The following is a 23,505-nucleotide window of genomic DNA, read 5'->3' on the forward strand; positions in this document are numbered from 1 at the left end:
CTTGTTCTTTGTATAAAAATCAATGTTAGTTGCTTGGTTGGCGTAGTTAAAATAAAGCAGCCTTTGTCTCCAATAATAACTTTCTTTTAACAGAGAAAAACATTCTGATTTGCTTCACAAAGGCATTCATTCCAGCCCTGAGAGGATACCTAGAATGGGATTTAGTAAAAAAGCTGGCTTGAAATAGTAGCTGACATATGTTCCGTAATTATTTTCTGTTCCTTTTAAAACAGCATATACAATATTCAAATCCAAGGTGTTAAATAAATATACAGGAATTTTTTGACGACACAAATTCTTAACATTGATAATTCTAGTACCCGACTTCAGCGGTGCAATATTGTTTATTAGGATTGGGGGGGGTTAAAGAATTTTGAGAGAATGTTCACAGCCAAAGCTAGCCTCATTAATGAAGAGAATTAATATGAAATTATTATAATATATGTTTAGAAAAATTTCCATCTTCTGTGGGTTTCTTGGATAAGCGTTTATTTTAAGTGCTTGGTTGAGGACGTTACACTGCAGACAGTGGACCTATTTGTACCTCTGTAGAGAGAACAAGAAGTTTTATTTATATAGCACCTTTATTGTAGTAAAACACCTCAATGTGATTCACAGGAATGTTATCAAACAGAATTTAGCATAGAGAAGGGCAAGGAGAGGGTTACCATGGTCACAGTCATATAGGATACCATTTGTGCCTTTTGATAAGATACACTTTGGTACTGTGGCAGGTATGGAAACCTGATTGGAGGGATTCAAACGTAGATTCTGGGAAAGATGGATATTGATTTGGGAGGCTACACCATGTTCAAGGACTTTGGAGAGGAAAAGGAGGTTGAATATGGAGCGGCTGTTGCAAAGGTGAAGAGGAAAAGCAATTATTTTTAGGACAGAGTTGATTACAGGGAGATTTGAAGGAGAGGGGAACAGCATCTATGGAGAGAAAACCATTAACAATATCAGCTAGCATGGGAGCAAGAAAGGGGAGATGGGTGGTCAAGAGTCTAGTGGGAATAGGATTGAGGAAGGGAGATGGGTCTCATGGAGAGCACATGAGGGAAGATAGGAGAGAAACTAGAGAAAGATGTGAGTTCAGGGCAAGGGCAGTAGGGAGTCTTGGTGAATGGAGACCAAAGGTTGGAATGTCGCGAGCTTGAAAGTGCAGTTTTTAAATGTAATGAGAGAGAGAGAGTTTTTCTTTTTGCAAAGAGGGCTCAGAGAATTGGTTGGACACAATCTATATCAAAGCTGAATTGTAAGATTATGTTTGATTTTTGTTAAATCCAGTGCTACTTATATGGCAGTTTGTGTTTTCCCCTCCCTCCTTTCCATAGGATGAAAATACTTGCCATAGTGACCATCAGCAAGACCCTATCTCATTGGCTGTCGAAATGGCAGCTGTCAATCATTCGGTCCTAGCTTTGGCCGGCCAGGGTGGAAGTGAGATCAAGACAGAAGCAATTGACGATGATTGAACGTAAGGCTGAAGGCAATCAGGATTATATAATGTTATAGACTATAGCCACCTTCTTCCCTATTGTATGTACTGTTCCGCAACAGACTATTTAGATGTATATTTATCATTTGTTTGTTCGCTGTGCGTTAAATTGAAAGAGAAGTTCTCATATCATTTTTATAGCTGCCAATGTGATCATCTCATATTAACATATCAGTGAATAGAAGTTGTCAGGTGTGACTTGTGCTAAGGTTTGCTGACAGCTGACTGTGAACTCGACAACCATGTTTTTAATGTATTACTGCACATTACCCAATACAGTTGAAATTATTAGCTGAAGGCAAAACAAAAGCGTTTTCTATTTTCTACATAGCTAGTTTTTTATTAGGGATGTACAAACAACAAGTCAGACCAAACTGGCCCAAAATCAGAAGTTGTATGAGCCCAGCACTCTCACTCTGCAGTTTGCTCAAGCTTCCAGCTTCTGGAAACTAAAGAACTGGTGGCTTCGTACACAACCGTATCAGATTTTACCTTGGGCAATTCAGATTGGGGCGTTGTTCGTTTGCTCCTACATTTTAGCATGTGTATAAATCAGGGATAGGGTAGACATTGTACAGTCAAATCCTGTTGTGGTCATTCCCTGATGAAATCATTTCCCTCTGATCAAATTTTATTTTTAAAATGTCTTTTTTGACTTAATTGTAGAAGATTTGTTTGTATGTCAGCCTCTGAGCATTCTCTGGATGAGCTGCCGAGCCCCTCTTCATGTCTGTTTGTGTATGCGCAATCAAATGGTGATATTTACAACAACTAAAACATATTAGAATTCAGGTTAAGGAGGAACCAAATGTTTGGATCTGACATACCCTCAATAACTGACACTTTACTGTCACCGGGTGCATTCTGCCAATTTCCATTTCCCCAGACACTAGATTATGTTTAATTTAGATAGAAAAAACCCTTAATATTGCAATGTTCTGATCTACCTAACAGTCTTTGTGTCTGTAATCGAGGTCAGTAATCGTGCACTATGATTTTTATATCGGGGAGGTTTCGTAATGTGTAAAGAGTGTCACGAAACTTAATTCAGTATTAAATTTGATATCGGAGACGTTAGCTTGTTAGCTGTTTACTTTGGGGAGAGAGAGAGGTCCAGCTCAAGGACTAAACATACAGAGTGCTCACAAATTAGATCCACCCACAGCTGGAGAAATGTTTCCAGTGCCACGTAGTCTCATTATATCTGGTGCTATTGCATCTTGTACCAACTGTCGATAAAACAGTGTTGATTCTTCAAAAATTAATACTTCTGGTATTTGGAAATTGGTGGGTAACGAAACCGAAGCTGTATTTACCAGAGAAACCAAAGAAGCCCCAACAGGACAGTTGAATTTGCTACTGAAGCTTACCTTATTGCATTGGCTGAGAGATGTCACCCTATAGTTAGAGATATCCTTAGTTGTACTGTACCCAGGAGGACACTTGTTTAAGGAGGTTAACCTAAGTGTAGATGGAATGGTTGAGTGTATGAATACTGGCAGAATTCATGATTGTCAGATTCAAACTTTGTGCTCATTTGTAATCTGGGTGCCTGCAGAACAAGGGGCTCATAATTTTGTAAGTGGCTTTTCAATGTTGTAAAACCTCCCCAGCCAGGAGTTACCTTGTGCTGCAGTGTCTCCACATCTCCCAAAGTTAAAATTCAAGAAAATTCGACACGTCTTTTTGCAAATGTTTATTTACCCAAGTTTGAGACACTGGTTCATGTCGCCACGAGGGAACAGAGGTCCCCTTGAAGCTAATATTGTTGATGAAAGCTTCAAAGGAATGAATCCAAGTCCTCGCAGTAATTTTTAAAAAAAATATCATAGCTATGGAATTAATTCTAGACTTTAGTTAATAATTCAGATTCATATGCATTCCTGCTTCCTGTGAAGTAGTTCAGTTATTAACAATACTGCTTGAGTATGGCAAAGTAGCAGAGAATCAAGAAACAAGCTGGTCTAGTCCCAGTCTATAATGATGTGGTTTCCAAGCTAACAATGTCCGAATAATGTCCTTGGATGCTGCTGCTAGGAATGACATAAATGTTGCATATATTAATTTGCTGGACTGTCACATAGCGATGACACATGGAAAAGAGTGTAATTCAGTGCTAAAACTTGCTAAGTGTTACTTTGATTATTACCATAATCAGTATTCTATACATTCTGATCTTTGTTCGTGCAGTAATGATCTAAGACTTCATCTAATTTCATCCATGTAAATGTAAAGTGTTACAGCCATTATCAGCTTCATACTCTCTAACGGAAGATGGACTGAGACAACAGTCTTTAGTTTTCTAAAGGATATTCTGGTTTTCTCATTGTTCAGGATGTTGCCCTTCATGATAAAATGGATGCCTTAGTGTTGAAAGATTCACAAACCTTCAATTTATACTTTGCCACTATTACTGTAGAAACCATAATGTCCTCACATGGCATTCTTATGTATGCTATTTTAAAGGATGTATTAACTCATTTATTTATTTCAAATGGATTTAGATCCTTATTAAAACAGTGGAGAAAAAGACATCACACAAACACTAATATTTATATTGTATAACTTCAGGGGTACTGAATTTCAAAATCACAGTTTATCCACCGGGAATAAAAATCCTTCGAACTGGTTTAATGAATTTCTAAAGGAAAATCATACATATCGTCCCATGACATGTAACTGAGGATAGGTGACTTATAACTCATGACTTTGTTGTTCAGAAGATATGTTGTCACCCATACTTATTTGAAGGAACACAGTATTTTCAGTTTAATGTATAGGATTTTCTATATACTAAAGGGCGTGCGGGTTAGGTGGATTGCCAATGCTAAATTGTCCTTAGTGTCCAAAAGGTTACTGGGCGATATGGTTACTGGGTTACGGGGATAGGGTGGAGATGTAGGCTTACGTAAAGTGCTCTTTCCAAGGGTCGGTGCAGACTTGATGGGCCGAATGGCCTCCTTCAGCACTGTAAATTCTATGAGCACTGTAAATTCTATGATTCTATGAATACCTGTTGATAGTAATGCCCATGATGAAAGTATGACAGAATTGTGACCATGATGAAAGTATGACAGAATTGTTTCAGAGTCATTTCTACCCTGAAGGTGAACCTATAAGTATGAGAGATTATTGAGTCAAGGCACTTTTCTTCCCATAAATGTTGCTTTTGGGATGTGCAAAAGGTTGAGATCAGAATTGAATCTGGTTGCTTATGAATTCTCATTTCAACTGTTACAACCATGTGAAGAGAGATGAAATATCTCCCCTATTCTCCCACTCCAGTTTTAATCGTAACAGGGTTTTTTTGTGAATTTAGAAAGGTTATGCTTTGCGAATTGTAAGAGTCCCACTATTTACACTTTCAGATTTAAAGAATAGTAAGACAGGTTTTATTAGGTTAAACAAAGAACCTTTAGGTTAAGTAAACAACAAGACAAGTTTATTGAAATTATCTTCCAAACTTACAAAACTAGGTAAATCACAACTACCATTCATACATCACACACATTCGTCTGAGCCCACGCGCGCGCACACACAAGTAGATGGCGAGTAAGAGGATAGGCTTTAGGATTTTCATAGTTCATGAAAATAAAAGCGAAGTATACAGTTAGCTGCTTCTTGGCTGGTTTCGATGCAATGAATCTATGTTGTGGTCGTTTTGTTCAGTTGGCTTCCTGGGTGCAATTGTATGGGGCAAATTTCTACATTTTATTCCAAAAAATCTCGGTTTGCAATAGATTTCTCTCTCAGGATGGTTACTTTGCAAAACTGGGCACAATATTATTATTACATCTGAGAGAAAGAAGCAGAAAGGCACATACTGTCGAAACCTGTGTTCATTACAGCACTGTCTTTTGTTCTCTCCATCCTGTTTGGTAAGCTGTCCTTAAAAACATCTTGCTGGCAGTATATTTCAGAGAAATTCTATTAGTTCATGTTTGCTGTTGTTATTGTTTTAGAGCAGGTAATTGCATTTTGATGTCTTATCTCAGAAACATTTGAAAAGTCTGAGGTGCTTGAGTGCCTGTTTTTTTTACATCCCATTTGGTGGAATGTGAGATTGTGTGGATTGCCACAGTCGGGACGGTTTTCCATTATCGGTAGAGAGTGTCCCAGTATTTTCTTTTTTAAAAACCCATCCAGAGAAAAAAAATTACAAATTGTACCTATAAAAAGCACATCCTTGTAACAGTTGTTTCGCAGGTTAGAATCATAGCTCCTATACTCCGTCACTTTGTAAACCATAGGATCGTTGTGCTGTTTTATATAATAAGAACATTCGTATATGCACAAGACCAACTTTGTGAATGCAGGCAGCAGTGTATTAGCATGTCCACAGAATGAGAGACCAACCAACAGAGACCTGCTGCAGATCTCTACCAAATAGTGATTCATACATCAACTAGAAACGGGATTGTGAGAAAATCCGAGAGAGCAATGACTTTTAATTGTCAGTGAATAAAACTTTTGATTAATTTGCAGTTCTTTTACAGCTTCTGGTTTAAAAATAAACAAATTGAGACAAATTATAAAATTAACTGAATTAACAAATAATACATTTAAACAAACCAGTAAATTCAAACTTGTCTTGATAGTTTTTTGGTGCCCTGTAGCTCAAGGGGTTGACTGTATACCTCTATCTTTTCAACAACAAAAAAGAACACTTTGATATGAGCAGATTTATCAACTGCTTTAATGGGTGTTTGCTATAATTCCACATGATTTCATCACCAGAGAGAAAATAACAATACCTGGCTCACTCTTGAATTACAGTTCCTATGAGAATTGTACTTCAAGAGCGAACCAAATGAGTAGTCATAGAAAAGCCTATGACTCAGAATGTAGTAACTCAACAGCTAAAATATGGTCTACACAGCAAGGCTGCCTGCAAACGAAATAGACCAGGAGAATAAGGTATTGTGCAATACAAAATACCAATCGTGTGCTTTTGAAATGTTGGAAAATATTGAAGTTCTGAACTAGAAAGATGTACAAGTATATGGGCCGAAGGACGAGGAATAAACCATTGAGTAATTGTCACTGAACCATGAATAAGTAGAATTCCTGCATTAAAATGACCACAGGATGCATCAGTGTGCACTAAAATATAGCAGATTTGCATGTTACCCAAATTACACAGTATTTTTTCATTTTAGCCTTTAGTCTTCGTATTCTTCTGAAGAATAATCTGTTTGAATGCACAAATTCAGTACTCACATTCTTCTACCTGCTTAAAACTCTATTAAGCACCAGTTAAAGGCAAATGTGCTTGTTTTTCCTTCCACTCATGCCTGCTCTAAAGATGCATTATTCCAGCAAGAGGGTATCAGGAGAGATCCAGCAAGGAAGTATAGAAAGGAAAGACTTAACTGCTCCAATCCACACTGCAACACGGGGATGTTAGTTAGTTAGTTTCACCTTGCATGACAAATTGTTGGAAGTGGAGGTTTACTAGTGGAAGAGAGCCTCCTGGGTCCAAGGCTAAAATAGGAAGACCACCAGGACAATGTGGCAGGAATTAATCGGTATGTTGTTTCACAACACACAAGCAAAATAACCCATTTTGACATCTATGGGGCTACATCAAATTCAGCACCAGGATATAATAGTAGACAGGCAGATGCAGGGTGTTTAGAAAGATATAGCATTCCAAGATTACATTGGCTGTACCCAATCCGCCAGGCAATGAGCTTTGCATTGTCCCATGGGTACTCGAGAATGAAAAAGGGGTGCTACTCAAAGAACATGCAAATGGTGTGAAAACACTGAAAGAAATTTATATATCAATAATGGTTTCTAACATTTGCTCACAACATATGGGAATCATGAATTCCCCATTAACTCCATGGTGAATACAGTTTAAATAGTTGGCTCTGCAAAGATTCAGGCTACCTATTTGAAACAAAACTCATGACATTGGTAGACAACCCTTCAGCAAAGAATCCAAAGTAAATCATGCATGAGCATCGAGAGTTTCAACGTAGTGAGTTGATATATTACATAGAACATAGAAAATACAGCACAACAGGCCCTTCGGCCCACGATGTTGTGCCAAAGAACAAATTAATCTACACCCCATCATTCTACCGTAATCCATGTACCTATCCAATAGCCGCTTGAAGGTCCCTAATGTTTCCGACTCAACTACTTCCACAGGCAGTGCATTCCATGCCCCCACTACTCTCTGGGTAAAGAACCTACCTCTGACATCCCCCCTATATCTTCCACCATTCACCTTAAATTTATGCCCCTTGTAATGGTTTGTTCCACCCGGGGAAAAAGTCTCTGACTGTCTATCTATTCCCCTGATCATCTTATAAAACTCTTATCAAGTCTCCCCTCATCCTTCTCCGTTCTAATGAGAAATGGCCTAGCACCCTCAACCTTTCCTCGTAAAACCTACTCTCCCTTCCAGGCAACATCCTGGTGAATCTCCTTTGCACCTTTTCCAAAGCTTCCACATCCTTCCTAAAATGAGGCGACCAGACTGCACACAGTACTCCAAATGTGGCCTTACCAAGGTTTTGTACAGCTGGATCATCACCTCACGGCTCTTAAGTTCAATCCCTCTGCTAATGAATGCTAGCACACCATAGGCCTTCTTCACAGATTGCTTGAGCGGCAATTTTCAAAGATGTATGAACATAGACCCCAAGATCTCTCTGCTCCTCCACATTGCCAAGAACCCTACCGTTAACCCTGTATTCCACATTCATATTTGTCCTTCCAAAATCAACACCTCACACTTTTCAGAACTATTGAAGAACTAGATCTGATATCTTTTCTGTGCACCCTCGAGGCATGTTTTGCAGAGGTGGCCCGCTATTGGCCGGGAGTGGGATCTTCTGAACACGCCTCTGTCAACAGAGTTTCCTGTTCTATGCACTGTCTCTCTTTCTCTTCCCCCCCCCCCCCCCCTTCCACACACACACACTCCACTAAGAAAACCCATAGCAGGGTTCTCCGCTGGCGAGAAAGGCCAGAAAATTCCAGCCCTGGTCTATACTCACACTGCTGTACAAGATGCCCACTAGAAAGTTATCATGATGGGGACAATGCGTTGCATGCCGTACAGATGTCAAAAAAGGGGGAAATATTGCCATTTAATGCCTCTGCTGTGCCGTAACAAGAATTTCACCAGGTGTATTTTCATTTGCAGCAGCATACTGAGCTGCAAAGAACCATTTGTTTGGCTCTAATTTCTGAATATGGTACAAATTTAACTAATTATTGTTGGTGGATTGACAGAATTCTCTCCCACCTCTCCCCATCCTCCCACAACAAATAAAGAATGTGACTTTTGAGGGTTTTGAGACCCTTGTTATTATTGAGCAAAATAAATCACAGGCAGGATTTGAACACATTGACAAGGGTGCTCCTGTTAATTCGAGGTGCTGGCTGCCACCTCAAATGAAAGATCCCAAGCTACTATTTAAAGTGGGGTACAAGGTACCCTGGTCAACATTCCTTCCTCAAGTAACACCGCTAAATACATCATGTCCTGTGATTTTCCAGTGAGCCACTCATTGTGGCAAGGTTCCAATGGTTACATGGCATTTTAGAATGCTCCATCCATATTTTCAAAACCTTTACAAAGCATTTACTTTGGAACTAAAAGAAAATATATAACAAAGATAGATGATGGTCAAAACAAAGGAAATAGATGGCTTTCTGTCGCCAAAGCTTATTGTTAGAGGTAAGGATACCTTGCTAAATAGACAAAAGTAAAACTCTAAGTTGATGTGTGGGATGGTTTAGCGTACTTGGTCACATTTTTCAAAAATATATCACTTATATTAAAGAATTCGTAATTTGGACATATTGACAAACATGTGAGATTTGCACTGGTTTCTGAAATCATGTGGGTTCTTAATATCCAGTAATTTAGTTAAATTATGGTACAAATTTAACTAATTATTGTTGGTGAACTGACCAACAAAAACATCTTTAAAACAAAAAACAATTACAAATTCTAACTCGCGCATACTTGTGAATAAGATCAGGTTTAATTGTGATACCGCAATAGTTAATTGCCTTCCCAGTATCTGTCAGCAGAAAGAATGATGATCTGCGTGAGATACCAAAGGGCTGCAGGTGTGTTTTGAACTGTGCACCATTAAAGTTGGTGTCTTCAAGAAAGGAGGCAGTGTTAATGCAAAAAAGTCGCAAAGAGTAGAGCGGAGGCAGACTGCTAAAGGTAAATGATGTCCAGGATGCAATCAATATACTGAGCAGATCAGAAATGAATAACTGTTAGCAGCTAACACATCAGACAAAAACTGCAGGGTGACGAAGGAAAGTATTTACATTTATATAGCTTCTTTCATGCCCCAAGGAACCCAAAAGTCCTTTGCAGTCAATTACTTACTTTTGAAATATAATCACAATTGTCTTGTAAGCATCGCACAGCATGTAATTTGCTCAAAGATTGGTTCCCCCAAGCAGCAATGAGATACATGAGCAGTACAAATTTACACCTTCCGTACTTAGTGGTGTTGCTTGAGGAAGGAATGTTGACCAGGATACCTTGTACCCCACTTTAAATAGTATCTTGGGATCTTTCATTTGAGGTGGCAGCCAGCACCTCGAATTAACGGGAGCACCCTTGTCAATGTGTTCAAATCCTGGAGTGGAACTTGAACCCTAACTAACTTTCTGACTCTGGGCAAGAGAGTTCTCACTGAGCCATTCAGATAAATAATCTTAATTGCACTGATATAGGTAAGTATTTCTTAAGTAGTATGTCATAGTTCTCCATATAGCACTGCAGCCAACTTCTAGCACTGATGCTGTCAAGTCTTTAACATATGGTAACTTAATGATTCTTTCTAAAATGTGAAGGAGTACATTAAAACAAGAGCACCCTCTGGTGCATGGTTTCTATTTTGCAGACAGAATGATATAAAATATATATTTATCATGCCATTATACTGTGCTTATGTTCCAATGGATTCTTATGCCATGGGAATGTGACAGTTGTATCCATGAGGAAGTGCTGTCTGCATTGACTAGTATAAGGGTATTATATAATTGCCTATATAATACTATACAATAGGGCACAGTAATTTGTTTAACATCCATTTAGGCTTGCAGCACAGGCAACAAATTGGACCATTGAGTTTTTCATGACTGTTTTCTAGAGCAATCCAAATTTAATTCTCTTGTTCACTCAGAGCCCCATTTCTTCTTTCATCCAGACATGCACCTATTTCTACCCTGCCATTACCTCCTCCGACCTCTTTCCCTCTCTCTCTAAATTGTCAAACATTCAGTACTGGATTAGCATAACTTTGCTCCAAGTAAATACTGGGAAGGCCAAAATGATTGCCATTAGTTCTTATGACAAATTCCATTTTCTAGCCAGCGAAAAAGTCCCTTTCCTTGGATACTGTCTAAGACCGAGCCAGACTGTTCGCAACCTTGGTGCCAATTTTGACCCAAGATAAGCTTCCAACCACATATCTGTGCCATCACAAAAACAGTCTCTTTCCACCTTCGTAACATCACTCAACTGTCCCTCCCTCAAATTACCTACTGCTGAAACTCTCATTCATGCCTACGTGGCTTCTATACTTCAATATTCTAATGCATTTTGGCAACACTGCCATGTTCTATCCTTTGTAAACTTGAAGTCATCCAAAACTCTGCCCATGTCTCAACTCGCACCAGGTTTTGTTCACTCATTCTCCCTGTGCTTAATGGCCTACTTTGGTTTTCCGCTTAAGCAATGCCTTGATTTTCAAATTCTCACCCTTGTTTTCAGATTCTCTCCCCCCCCCCCCCCCCAGGCCTCCCATCTCCCTATTTCAGTATCTCCTCCAGCTCTACAACCCTCTCAGACAACTGCTCCTCCAATTCTGGCCTCTTGAACATCCCTGATCTTGAACCTATCACCATCAGTGAAAGCGCTTGCTGCTCTGGAATTAGCTTCCGAGACCTCTCCATCTCTTTCCTCACTGAAGATGCTCCTTAATACCTGTGTCTTTGAACAAGCTTTTTACAATATCTTCTTATGTGGCTTGGTGCAAAATGTTGTTTGGCAATGTTCCTGTGAGGCACCTTGGGACATTTTATTAGACTAAAGGTGCTATATAAATAAAAATAATTGTTTTTGTAGTTGTCTACCTTTTCCTTAAAAGATGCAGTAATCTTGCCTCCATCATTTGCTGGAGCAATGCACCCCATGCTCAAAATAACATTTTATGCTAAGAAATTTCTAATCTTCTGCTCATTCTCAGTGAATATTATAACTGATGAGTCCCAAGAAGCCACAGTTTTGTTGTTGAGGATGTGAGGCCAATATCTGATTATGTAACGATACCCCATAGAGGCCAATAACATTTTAAAATAAATCAATCTTCTAGTTAATGACTGAAAAGGATGACACAAGATTTCATGTTTTTGATTTTTACTGTAACGCAACTACCTAAATACTTTTTATAGGCAACTTATACTTTTTTTTAATAAATATTTTTATTCTCCATTTTCACATTTTCTTCAGAATTTACACCCCACCAACAAACAGTAAACGGTAACGAATACAATGTCAATCCCCTTATTAACAACAACAATCCCATCCTCCCACCAACCCCCAAACAATGGCCACTTGACAATATAAGCATTAAATAAAACAAACCCTCCGAAGGTGGAAAAAAGGAATTAGGAATCGCCTTTGGTCGCCACTGACATACAGTCCACCCCCCAACCTCCCCCCCCCCCCCCCCAATATTCAATGCCATCCAATCCCCGAAAGAGTACCGTGAATGACACCCATGAATTGTAGACACCCACCCCCTCCCAGACTCCTCCCCTCCACTTCCTCTTGTAAACTCCTCCCCCCAACCTCGGTTCCTTCCCCTAATTTTTCACCCCGGCTATACTCACTGAAACTTGTTCTACCAGACTCCGATGGCCGCAGCCCCTCCTCCACCTCATTCCCGTTCACTGGCCGGCTTAAACCGGCCAGCGTGGGTCAAGCAACTTATACTTTAAACTACAGAAAAGAATGTTAACCTTTTATACTTCCTGGTCACACCAGAACAAACTTCCTGGATTCCTTTAAATGGTTGGAGAATGCTTCTCTTCAACTAGAGACCACCTCCCTTCCACATCTGACTTTGAAAGCTTGCCAGGAACTAACAGCCTTTTCTCTCAGTTGACCGCATTAACTGCTGTTTGTTTTCACCCTCTCTTTTTCCTTCTGCCCCAAAAGCTTGTAACCAGTAAGTCTATTTACTGTAAGCACAGTGCTCTTGCCCTTTTTTTCCAGGTGTAGAAAATTTGCACCTTGTTCAGCCAGTCTATGCCAGGCTTATTGTCAGGCATACATCTGTAGTCAAATTAAGTCCTTGATTTTAACCTAAATTTAAAGATGTGGTCCAAAACATAATCTTATAAACTTCATAATTGTAACAGCTGACAGGTAGGTAAATTGGGGTGTTATTTCCAAACACGCTGAACATCCTCAACCATATCACGGGTGAAACCTACAATCAGGGTTCTAGGACAACAATTTCCATAATAAAAGGATCCAATCACCCAAACCTCTGCACGCTAGACCAGCGTTAGTCTCAACCAAAAATGGCAACAACTATATAATCAGTTATACAGGGGTCCTAAGATTGCTAATCCCATGTTGAGACCATTCCTGCTCTGTTAAAACCAAGTGTGGCCAGGACAATCAGCACCCTAATGATTCCCAAACGAAAGAGACCGTCTTTCCTTATCAACTCTGTGAAAATCCTTCAAATTTTAAAAGAGTATCTATTGAATCCTATCTCAATCTTCCGTGCTCTGGTAGAAATAGTTGTAGTTTAAGTCTCTCATCACACTCCATGCATGATCCTGGTGAATTCTCATAGTGTGCCGTCTATGGCTTTAATGTCATCTATATTACAGAGTGCACAAGACTACATATAATTGTCTAACAATGACCTAACCATTGCCTTTTATAGGTTCTCTAGTGCAGAATTAATGATTGGATTTTGAACAGCATTCTCTGGTCCCCCAGCCGCCTGTTTTTCGGCAGCCCACCATTTGCCAATGGTGGGATTCTCTCTCCCAATAAAGCCACCCCATGCTGCCGGGAAAGCCACAGGCGGAGTTGTGCTGCCAGCGGAAAAAGATAATCCCAATGGCCAAAGAATTCCGGCCCTTATATTGGAAACTACATACATCAGTGAAGCGCCAGTTAAGTTTGTAAATTTTAGAGTACCCAATCAATTTTTTCCAATTAAGGGGCAATTTAGCGTGGCCAATTCACCTACCCTGCACATCTTTGGGTTGTGGGGGTGAACCCCACGCAGACACCGGGAGAATGTGACCCAGAGCCGGGATCGAACCTGGGACCTCGGCGCCGTGAGGCAACAGGGCTAACCCACTGCGCCACCGTGCTGCCCAAGTTTGTAAAATATTAAACCTGAGAATCACGGGCAGCACGGTGGTGCTGTGGTTAGCACTGCTGCCTCACCACGCCAAGACCCCAGGTTTGACCCTGGGTCACTGTCCGTGTGGGGTTTGCACATTCTCCCTGTGTTTGCATGTGTTTCACCCCCACAGCCCAAAGATATGCAGGGTAGGTGGATTGGCCATGCTAAATTGCCCCTTAATTGGAAAGAATTAATTGGGTACTCTAAATTTATTGTAAAAACCCTGAGAATCACACTATTTCAATGTACAAATGCTATTTAAATATACAATTGGCATTTACTGATTTAAATTCAACAGATGTGGAGCTGTAAAGCCCCATTGCACATCTATAATGTCCTGCACATTATAACTGACAAGCAGTGTTTGTTGTTATGCGTGTGTTTGGCTAATGAATTGAAAATTGTGAAATGAAGACTTAATTATTGTGTTATTGAAACTGAAACAGATTGGTTTATGCAAAGTTAATTGATTTAAAATGAGGCGGGATGGTAAAATTAGTCTCAACGGTCTGGGCCAAAGAGGACATGATAATAAAGTCAACACTCATTCTTCTTATTGCTGTCCAGTAACATATTTCAAAATGTGCATTTGTGGATATCATGAATGGGCATCACGGTAGCACAGTGGTTATCACTGTGGCTTCACAGCACCAGGGTCCCAGGTTCGATTCCCGGCTGGGTCACCGTCGGTGCGGAGTGTGCGCGTTCTCCCTTTGTCTGCATGGGTTTCCTCCGGGTGCTCCGGTTTCCTCCCACTAGTCCCGAAAGACGTGTTGTTAGGTAATTTGGACATTCTGAACTCTCCCTCTGTGTACCTGAACAGGCGCAGGACTGTGGCAACTTGGGGCTTTTCACGGTAATTTCATTGCAATGTAAGCCTACCTATGACAATAAAGATTATTATTATAAGTAGGAGAAAACTGCATGAAAAATATCAACAGCTCTAATTGTCTGTATTACAGACAGAAAAGCGAGCTTAAAAAGCACAATCTTAGTTAAGTGAAAATAATAAATGTCATTACTGCTGCACAAAGACATTTTGTCAAAGCTTTTCATCTTGCACTCAGCAGGACAAGAGCAAGAATACCATGAATTTAAAACAATGCTTGGCAGTTACCTGTCAGTCACTATCAATTGGCGCATTCTCCATGGCAACTCTACCAATCAGAATCTGCTTGGCAACCAATTAGCACCCTCTTTTTATACAGTATAAAGCTATTATTCCCCTGACATTGGTGTTCTTGTGTTTGTCCTGATCAGTGCAAGATGAAAAGCTTTGACAAAATTGTTTTTTTTCATCAGTAATCAAGTTCCATACTACTAAACAACCAAGAGTACAATTTCTTGAAAATTGGCTCTTGAGCTCAATGCCAAACAAATTCCAAAGTTGCCTCTTTTTTAAAAAAAAGGACTGTAGATCAATTTTACAGCCACTAGATCCGCTAGCTATGTGATGTTTCACAACGACACCTATACTGATATTCAAAATTTGAAAAATTCGGGAATCTGAGACACTCGGCCCCTAGCATTATGAATAACGGATGCTCAATGTGTACTAAAATTATGCACTTTATTTTACTGAGTAAATATACTCGAGCATTTATACTGCATGATATTGAAGGATGCTGTTGGTTGATAGTGTCAAATTATTTTTTGAAATAAATTTTATTCATTCTATTTATTGTTTTAAAATAAAACACTTTGAAGTTGCGTTCCTCCTCAGAGACCCGTCCCAACTATCTAGGAGGATAGGACAAATTAAAATTTGGATATTTCTAGACCCTCATTGTCCCATGAACCATTGACAAGGAGTTTGCTTGCAGCAGGAGGAGGATTGTGTACAACCCTCACCCCCCCCCCCCCCCCCCAGTTTCTTCTGTCACAAGTAGCTGCTGACAAGATTTGGTTTCGATCAGCCTCAGGCTTATTAAATAGGATACAAAATTGAAGTTCAATTTATAAAGAAGTGTTATTTTTGAACATTATGTCTAAACCAACCTTCACTTGGCCTCCCCTAGAGTACCATTACTACCCGTGAAAATAATTAGCAAAAAGTCTTAAAAGCTGTTGCAGAAACAAACTTTGTGAGCATTTTTACCTGTCACCTCTGAAGGATAACCGATCCCAATCGGAGGAAGGATTCCTACTTGCTGCTTAGAAGAAATCAGAGATTTGCTAAGAAGGATCTGTATTTGTAGTGCAGTTGTAAACTTTCCAATGATGTTTATGATTCTGTTTCAAAAGGCGAACAAAGAAAGTCCTGTTCCGAGGTGGCGCAGTGGTTAGCACTGCTTCCTCAGAGCGCCGAGGACCCAGGTTCGATCCAGACCCCAGGTCACTGTCCATGTGGAGTTTGTACATTCTCCCCGTGTCTGCGTGGGCCTCACCCCCCACAACCCAAAGATGTGCAGGTGGATTGTCCACGCTAAATTGTTCCTTAATTGGGGGGAAAAAATTGCATACTCTAAATTTATATTTAAAAAAAAAAAGAAAGTCCTGTTCCATACACTCACTGCTGTTAAATATTATTTCTGCATAACTGTTGCATCAGGCTGATGTAGACAGGACAACCATCTTCAAAAATAAATTCTAAATTTGTAAATTGCAGATAAGGATATACGTTTGACCAGCATATTACTTTGTCAACTGAAGTTTGTACCTTTGCATTTGAAAGCTTGTGTTTCTGTTAAATGAGGCTCCATTGTCCTATATTATTATTATTTTTAAAAAAATTTTAGAGTACCCAATTCTTTTTTTCCAATTAAGGGGCAATTTAGCCTGGCCAATTCACCTACCCTGCATATTTCTTTGGGTTGTGGGGGTGAGACCCACGCAGAGTGGGGGAGAATGTGCAAACTCTACACGGACAATGGTCCTATATTATTCATGATCCCTTTTTTTTTTTAAAGAGTACATAAGACTCAACATCTGAAAAATGTACATGAGCATCTTTTAGTCCAGTATTCTGTATCATAATGATTGTTAGATTGTTAATTGGCACAGAATCAAAATGCTGAAGAAACTGTAAACAGCAGAAAATATTGGAAAAATGCAGCAGATCTGATAGCATCTGTGGAGAGAGAAACAGTCAAAAGTTTTAGGTTGATGACAACAGAATTATAGCATATTGGCATGGTTTTCATTCTTCAGTTCAGTTAATATTTAGCCAATCACTCCTTGCATTTCGTTTAGCTTTTCAAATGCAAGTAAATGATTGTAGCTGTGTATAGTGACATGGTACCAGGCATTCATTTGAAAAATTTGATCTAATTTTCATTTGATAAATCAGGCCCCCGGTTTATGTTGAGTAAGCACAAGTAAGATTACAAGATTAGACAAATGTTGCCAGATTTTCAGAAACTGTCGGGCTAAATTTATGATCAGGCTGCTGGCCTGTTCAAGTTCTGTTAAGTGTGGGGAAAGATCCTGTATCAAAAGTATTCAAAAAAGCTTTAGTAATGGGATGAGTACATGTTAATTTACAAGTGTAGTTTCATTTATGTTTGAAGAAAGCAGCAGTTTAAGTCCTTAACTTGTCTGAGGTTTGCAAGCAACATATAATTGGGGGCAATCAGAGTGGGCGGAATGTAATCGAGCCAGCCACTGCAGTAAATATGGCAGCCAGGCTCACTTAATTATGGGAAAAGTCATGCAAAAGCTTTTAGACAACAGGAAAATCTCCCGTGATAAGGGAAGGAGCCAATGTGGGAAACTCACCCACTCATGGTGGGATGTCATTTAGCTTCATTAATGAGTCAATTAACACCAATTATCCCTGAGCCCACAGGAAATTAGTGGTGGCTATGGGATTAAATGGCTTTCCTGTGCCTCCCTACAAACCCAACACCCCTTCCAGCGTGTCCCTTACTGTCAGACGCTCTGTGCCTGATCGAGGGCCAGCACCAGGAAGAGGGTTGCTGAAAGTCACTTCCCTGCCCTTGCCTCCGATCTTCTTCCTGCACCCCCCCCCCCCCCCCCAAATCCCCTGAGCCTTAAAAATCAGGGCAGCACGGTAGCACAAGTGGATAGCATTGTGGCTTCATAGTGCCAGGGTCCCAGGTTCGATTCCCCGCTGGGTCACTGTCTGTGCAGAGTCTGCACGTTCTCCCGGTGTCTGCGTGGGTTTCCTCCCGGTGCTCCGGATTCCTCCCACAGTCCAAAGACGTGCAGGTTAGGTGGATCGGCCATGATAAATTGCCCTTAGTGACCAAAAAGGTTAGATGGGGTTATTGGGTCACAGGGATAGGGCGGATTTGAGGGTTTAAGTAGGTCGGTGCAGACTCGATGGGCTGAATGGCCTCCTTCTGCACTGGATGTTCTATGTTCTAATCTTAACAACAATCCCTAGTGAAGCCCCGGAGCAACATGAGCAGCAGCCATTGCTCCTAGCAGCACTGCCAACAATGAAGAGCTTTTGGCCTCCGATTGGCCAGTAGCTCTTGACAGATGGAAGACCTGACACTGGCCGGTTAAGTGCCTGAGAGGCACTTTATTCAGTCCAGCCATCCCCACGGAGATGATACAAGTTTTCCATCAGTTCTCCCCGGTGGGACTGTATCAGGAATATTAAATCCACTCATAGGCCTTTTTTTTTTTCTTGCTAATTGCTTCTGTTCCAGATCTTATAAAACATGATGCGATTTAGCCAGCACTGTGGCATGGTGCCTCACTGCACCGAGATCCCACTTTCAATCCCAGCACTGGGTCACTATCCATTTGGAGTTTGCACATTCGCTCCCACAACCCAAAGATGTGCAGGGTAGGTGGATTGGCCATGCTAAATTGCCCTGTAATTGGAAAAAATGAGTTGGTACTTTAAATTTATTGGGAAAAAAACAAGATGTGATTTACTAAAGACCCTGGGCTGGATTCTCTGACCCTCCGCACCAAAATCGCGTTCCCGGAGAATCGCTCGGAGTCCCTCGTGCGTGATCTACGCAGTGCGGGTAGGGGCCATTGATAGAGCCTCCCCCCGCGCACAACTGGCCGAGTTCCCAACGGCATGGTTCTAACCACGTATCGGCCGTCGGGAACCTCGGGTGGCGGCTGTGGACTCAGTCTGCTGCCGCCCTGGTGGGGGGGCGGGGGGGATCAAGCACCGGGTGGGGCCTTATGGGGGGGGGGGGGTGGTGTGTGCAATTGGGCGCATAATATGGAGCGGTGGGGGGCCGATCATTGGGACCTTCTTTCCTGGTCCAGGTCCGCCATGTCACACGGGATGGCGGCTGCAGGCCACCGCCATGCGCATGCGCGGACTCCCGACCGGATGTGCGGTGCCCCGTATCCGCAGCCAGAGCTGCGAGAAGCACCCCTAGGCCCTGATGGCCTCCAGCAGATGGGAGAATCACTCCGGACTTTCTTATGGAAAGTCCAGAGTGAAACGGCAGCGTTTTGACACTGGCTTGGGGACATAGCCCCATTTTTGGAGAATCCAGCCCGCTGTCCAGGTTGATCCTGAAGTATATTTTCAAACGCTATTACTAGATGGATGCTGCAAGCACAAACTTTTAAATTAGGCTGCACTCTAGCCTATTTACTAAAGGTGCTTCGGGCGGCACGGTGGCATAGAGGTTGGCACTGCTGACTATGGCATTGGGGATCCTGGTTCGATCTCGACCCCTAGTCACTGTCCGTGTATTGTTTGCACATTCTCCCCATGTCTGCCTGGGTCTCGCCCCCACAACCCAAAGATGTACAGGTTAGGTGGATCGGTCGCACTAAATTGCCCCTTAAAAAAATAATTGGGTACTTTAAATTTTTTTTAAGGTGCTTCTTGTTTTTACTGGCGATTACCTGGAAAATGATGAAGTGGCACAATGGCTGTGTAAAACCAGGCCTTCTCACTGCTGCAATCAATTCGCAATTATAAATCAATATCTGTTGAGAATTCGCTAATCTATGAAAATGACTTAAAAATTCTTACTTTAGGACATACTTCATCACCATTTATCAGATTTGCATTTTCTGGACATTGTATTTGGGAGAAAAAGGCAGGTGTGCATGCTACATCTGTACATCCAGTACATTTGCTGACCTAGCAATTAAGATGACCATACAATATTCAGCAATAACCTTCTACTTTCAAAGTGTTTGTTTTCAGGGGGCTGAAGTGGTGCAGTGGATCAGTAAAATCTCCTTTCAATTCTGGGATATAGAATCAAATCCTGTCTCCTCTTAAACAGTGCAAGGGTCTTATATAAAATAAAAATGGACATTCTAAACTAAGTTCTCAGTGGGCTTGGGTCTGTAATGAATACTGTCTCCTTAAACCATTATGATAGCAACAGTTAGACTGGTTCGGACAGAGGCGCATTATTGCAGGAAGGTAATGGTGGGTTAGCTACTTTGCACCTTGTCTGTGCTATACCAATCCTCCCAATAGTTAGTTCAGAGTGACATTGGAGGAAGTCTTGGACCAGGTTCGCTGCCCAATTCTGTCATACTCATTGGCTGTAAAGCACTTTGGGATATTTGGAAAGACACCATAGGAATGAAAATATTTTTTTTCTTTATTTCATGAAGGAACCCACAAAGACTACAAAGTAGAGTCTGCATTTCTTAGAAGTTAGGTTTTAAAGTTCTGAGCCAGGAACGTTAATTTTTTTAAACATACATATACTAGTTAAAATCAATGTTTGTACTATTAATATCTTGATTTGTAGTATCTCTGTATGACTCTTTATAGTTGACATTTGTTAAAGAGCTTAGCATACTGATGTTCATAATTTGAAAAAATCTTCAACAATTTTTCAAGTAGTGTCTACAACTAACAAAATATTACTAAATGTCTTGAATAATTAACCTAAAATTAATATGCTCACATCTACTATTATCAATATTAAGCAAAATACTCAATTTGCTGGATTAGAAATTATGGACATCACAATGTGTTGTTTCCCTAAAATAATTTAATATAACTAATTATAATAGCAATAGACTAAAAGTTTATTATAATTCTATGCATCTCAAAGTCAAACTTTCATGTAGATAATTATTTTTTGGAGCACTGCTTATGTTGGTCTGTCAAAAACTTTTATCAGGGGTAACGGATGCTAGCCATCTAGCTGTTCAAATAACTTAAATAACATCATGATTTTATGGCATGCCTAATTATATGACTTCATGTGGTTTCATTTATTTTAGGTGAGGTTTGTACAAATAATCACCATGTCCATTTGTATGCCCCATCTAATTGAGATGGATGACAGTGTAAGAGATTACAATAGCACCTACGTGGAAATTTGGCGAATTGTTAGACCAACATGGAGAATTGACATTCACAAAAAAGTGAGCAATCTGACCTGGACTGGTGAACCTTGAACTTAAAAAAATTGCACTATTGGTCAATAGAAAAGGTACAGTATTATACTATTCATTCTGCCTGATTTGAAGGGTACCCCGCTGTACTGTGGGCAGTGTATTGCACTTAACTTTGTATCCTATTTAATTGTCTGGTTATTTAAAAGACAAACTTGGGCTTCTCCCAGCTAGTAATTTCTGTGAAAGACTGTTGAGTTATGTGTATAACAGAGACAGGTTTTAAGTCTATAGTTTTGCAAGATATATATGTATATACATAAAATATTAATGCTACACACATCATCTTTCCAACCCCTATTCTGAGATCCAAAGGGTAACACTTCATCATTCACTAACTAACAGAGTCTGGCCAGTGTAAATGTCATACTTCTAAAATCATCAATGATAGTCCAATTACATCTGATTATTGTAAATATTTTTTAAAGCACTTTTTAAAATAAATTACTTTTTGTACTCTAGTATGTTTTAGTGTATAAAAGTAGCAGATCAGTTGCATACTTAAGAAAATTATATAAGGTGCATAATTACACTGCCCACAGCACAGCAGTAACAGCAGTACCCATTTAGACCTCTTCATTGACTGGATTAGACCAGCTTCCAGCATCAGCTTTCAAAGTAAAAGAAACATGGTTTCTCAAAAAGGTGTGTAAAGGGGAGCATCCAAATTTCTTTCTGTACAATTTACAAGCATTTTATGTGTAATTTTGCTGTGAGTTTTTTTAAGTAACTATTGAAATACTGTACACTGTAAAATCATTACTGTTATTAAAATTACTCTTTTTATGCACTGTATTTAAGTAACTTTTCACATGTACTTTTATTTAGTACCAAGGAAATACAGGACATCTTATATCTGTTTAACCAAACTCAGATTGTAAAAAAAAGTCTAATTATAGATTGAATAGGGTCTGTTAAACTATTGTAGCAACATATGCTTGAAAACAGTTTTCAGTTATGCTTGTACTAAAATTCAGCAAGGCAACTATGAATGTGTATTCACTAATTTGTTGACAAAATTACTGCCATAATAGTTAATGCTCGGATTATTTTCCACTTGAAGGCACTGGTTTAGTGTCTATATCCAGAGGTTAACTGTGTCTACATATATACAAAAATATGCAAGAGAAAATTGATCTACTGAATTGTCAACTATTGATGAGTCTATATTGTGGAATTTATAATAGCCATCATCGGTTTACCAATACCTTTTAAAATTATACGTTCCCTCCATGTGGTCTTTCACCTCCTTTAATTGAAGAAGTGTAGGTGAACCAGCCACAGCTTAGTGACTGATGCCTATGCCACTCTGTGCTCAAGCCAACAGGTGCACTTTTTGTAAAGGCAAGGACCTTTTGGGAGTTTGGGGTGGGGGTATGGCTGAGTGAAGAAGGATGGCCTGTATCAGTTTTTCTTCATAAACACAACTGCAAGACAGTGCACCCAGTGATTGAGACAAGAACTGATGGGAGTTCACCAGAAGCTTGGCTAGTGGATTTGAACATCAAACCAGGCACTGGAGTAGAAACAGAAAATGTTGGAAATACACATCAGATCTAGGACCTTAATGCTCAAAACCACAGAACTGTAATCCAAGCATCTTAAGACACTACATTACAGGGACAGACTCATAAACTGTTTGTCATGCAATGCATGATAGCACATTAGTGGGATAAAAATGCCCTTCCATTTATTCTGTCCCAAGAAAGTGACTGGAAATAAAGAGGAAAAGAGAATTGTAAGAATTTGGTTTATTTGTGTTCTGTGCTTGTGTATCCTGTCCTTTGTTCCGTGTCCATACATATGCTTCCACATGTATATAATTTGTAGTTAATGGTCTGGATTAGTGCCTTTTGACAGTAGACTGTTATAGAACCCAATTTATAGTTTTTGTATATTTTCATTAATTGACTTTTTGGTTAGTTCAAATTTTATTTTACCCCAATAAAGCAATAAACATACTCAACTGGGCTTGCTGTGTTTTTTGAAGAATAAACTCATTATCAATTATCTACAAATTGCTGTTCTTGACATTATAAAACTCCTTCAATCACAAATTTTAATGTGATTTTTCTGTTAAAGGATATTTTAGGATAGATCTGGGAGCACAGTCTCGTGTTAATATGCCGCAGAATTGAGGTAATTTTTTGAAAAACCTGAAGCAGAAATATCCTTATGTTTAAATCTGATGGGCTATCACAGCCATCTTACTAGGGTCTTGGTTGGGAAATATTCTAAGAGTTTGAATGTAGGAGA

The 23,505-nt window shown here is 39.9% G+C and overlaps 1 protein-coding gene across 11 annotated transcripts in view; it reads left to right on the forward strand.

Annotated features, from left to right (window-relative positions):
• LOC140413952 (homeobox-containing protein 1-like) overlaps positions 1-23,505 on the forward strand; it is a 167,321-nt gene that overhangs the window by 134,249 nt on the left and 9,567 nt on the right. For 3 of the 11 annotated variants that reach the window (XM_072500945.1, XM_072500943.1, XM_072500944.1), the window contains exon 10: positions 21,076-23,215. The exons of 1 other annotated variant lie outside the window; for it this stretch is intronic. In XM_072500945.1, the coding sequence (XP_072357046.1) occupies positions 21,076-21,252 (177 nt within the window). In that variant the 3' untranslated portion in view covers positions 21,253-23,215. Of the gene's footprint in view, positions 1-1,337; positions 8,912-21,075; positions 23,216-23,505 lie in introns of those variants that run through there. 7 more of the 11 variants (XM_072500948.1, XM_072500946.1, XM_072500954.1 and 4 more) reach the window with 4 other exon arrangements.

The sequence above is a fragment of the Scyliorhinus torazame genome, chromosome 1, assembly GCF_047496885.1.
Source record: "Scyliorhinus torazame isolate Kashiwa2021f chromosome 1, sScyTor2.1, whole genome shotgun sequence".
Taxonomy (NCBI): domain Eukaryota; kingdom Metazoa; phylum Chordata; class Chondrichthyes; order Carcharhiniformes; family Scyliorhinidae; genus Scyliorhinus; species Scyliorhinus torazame.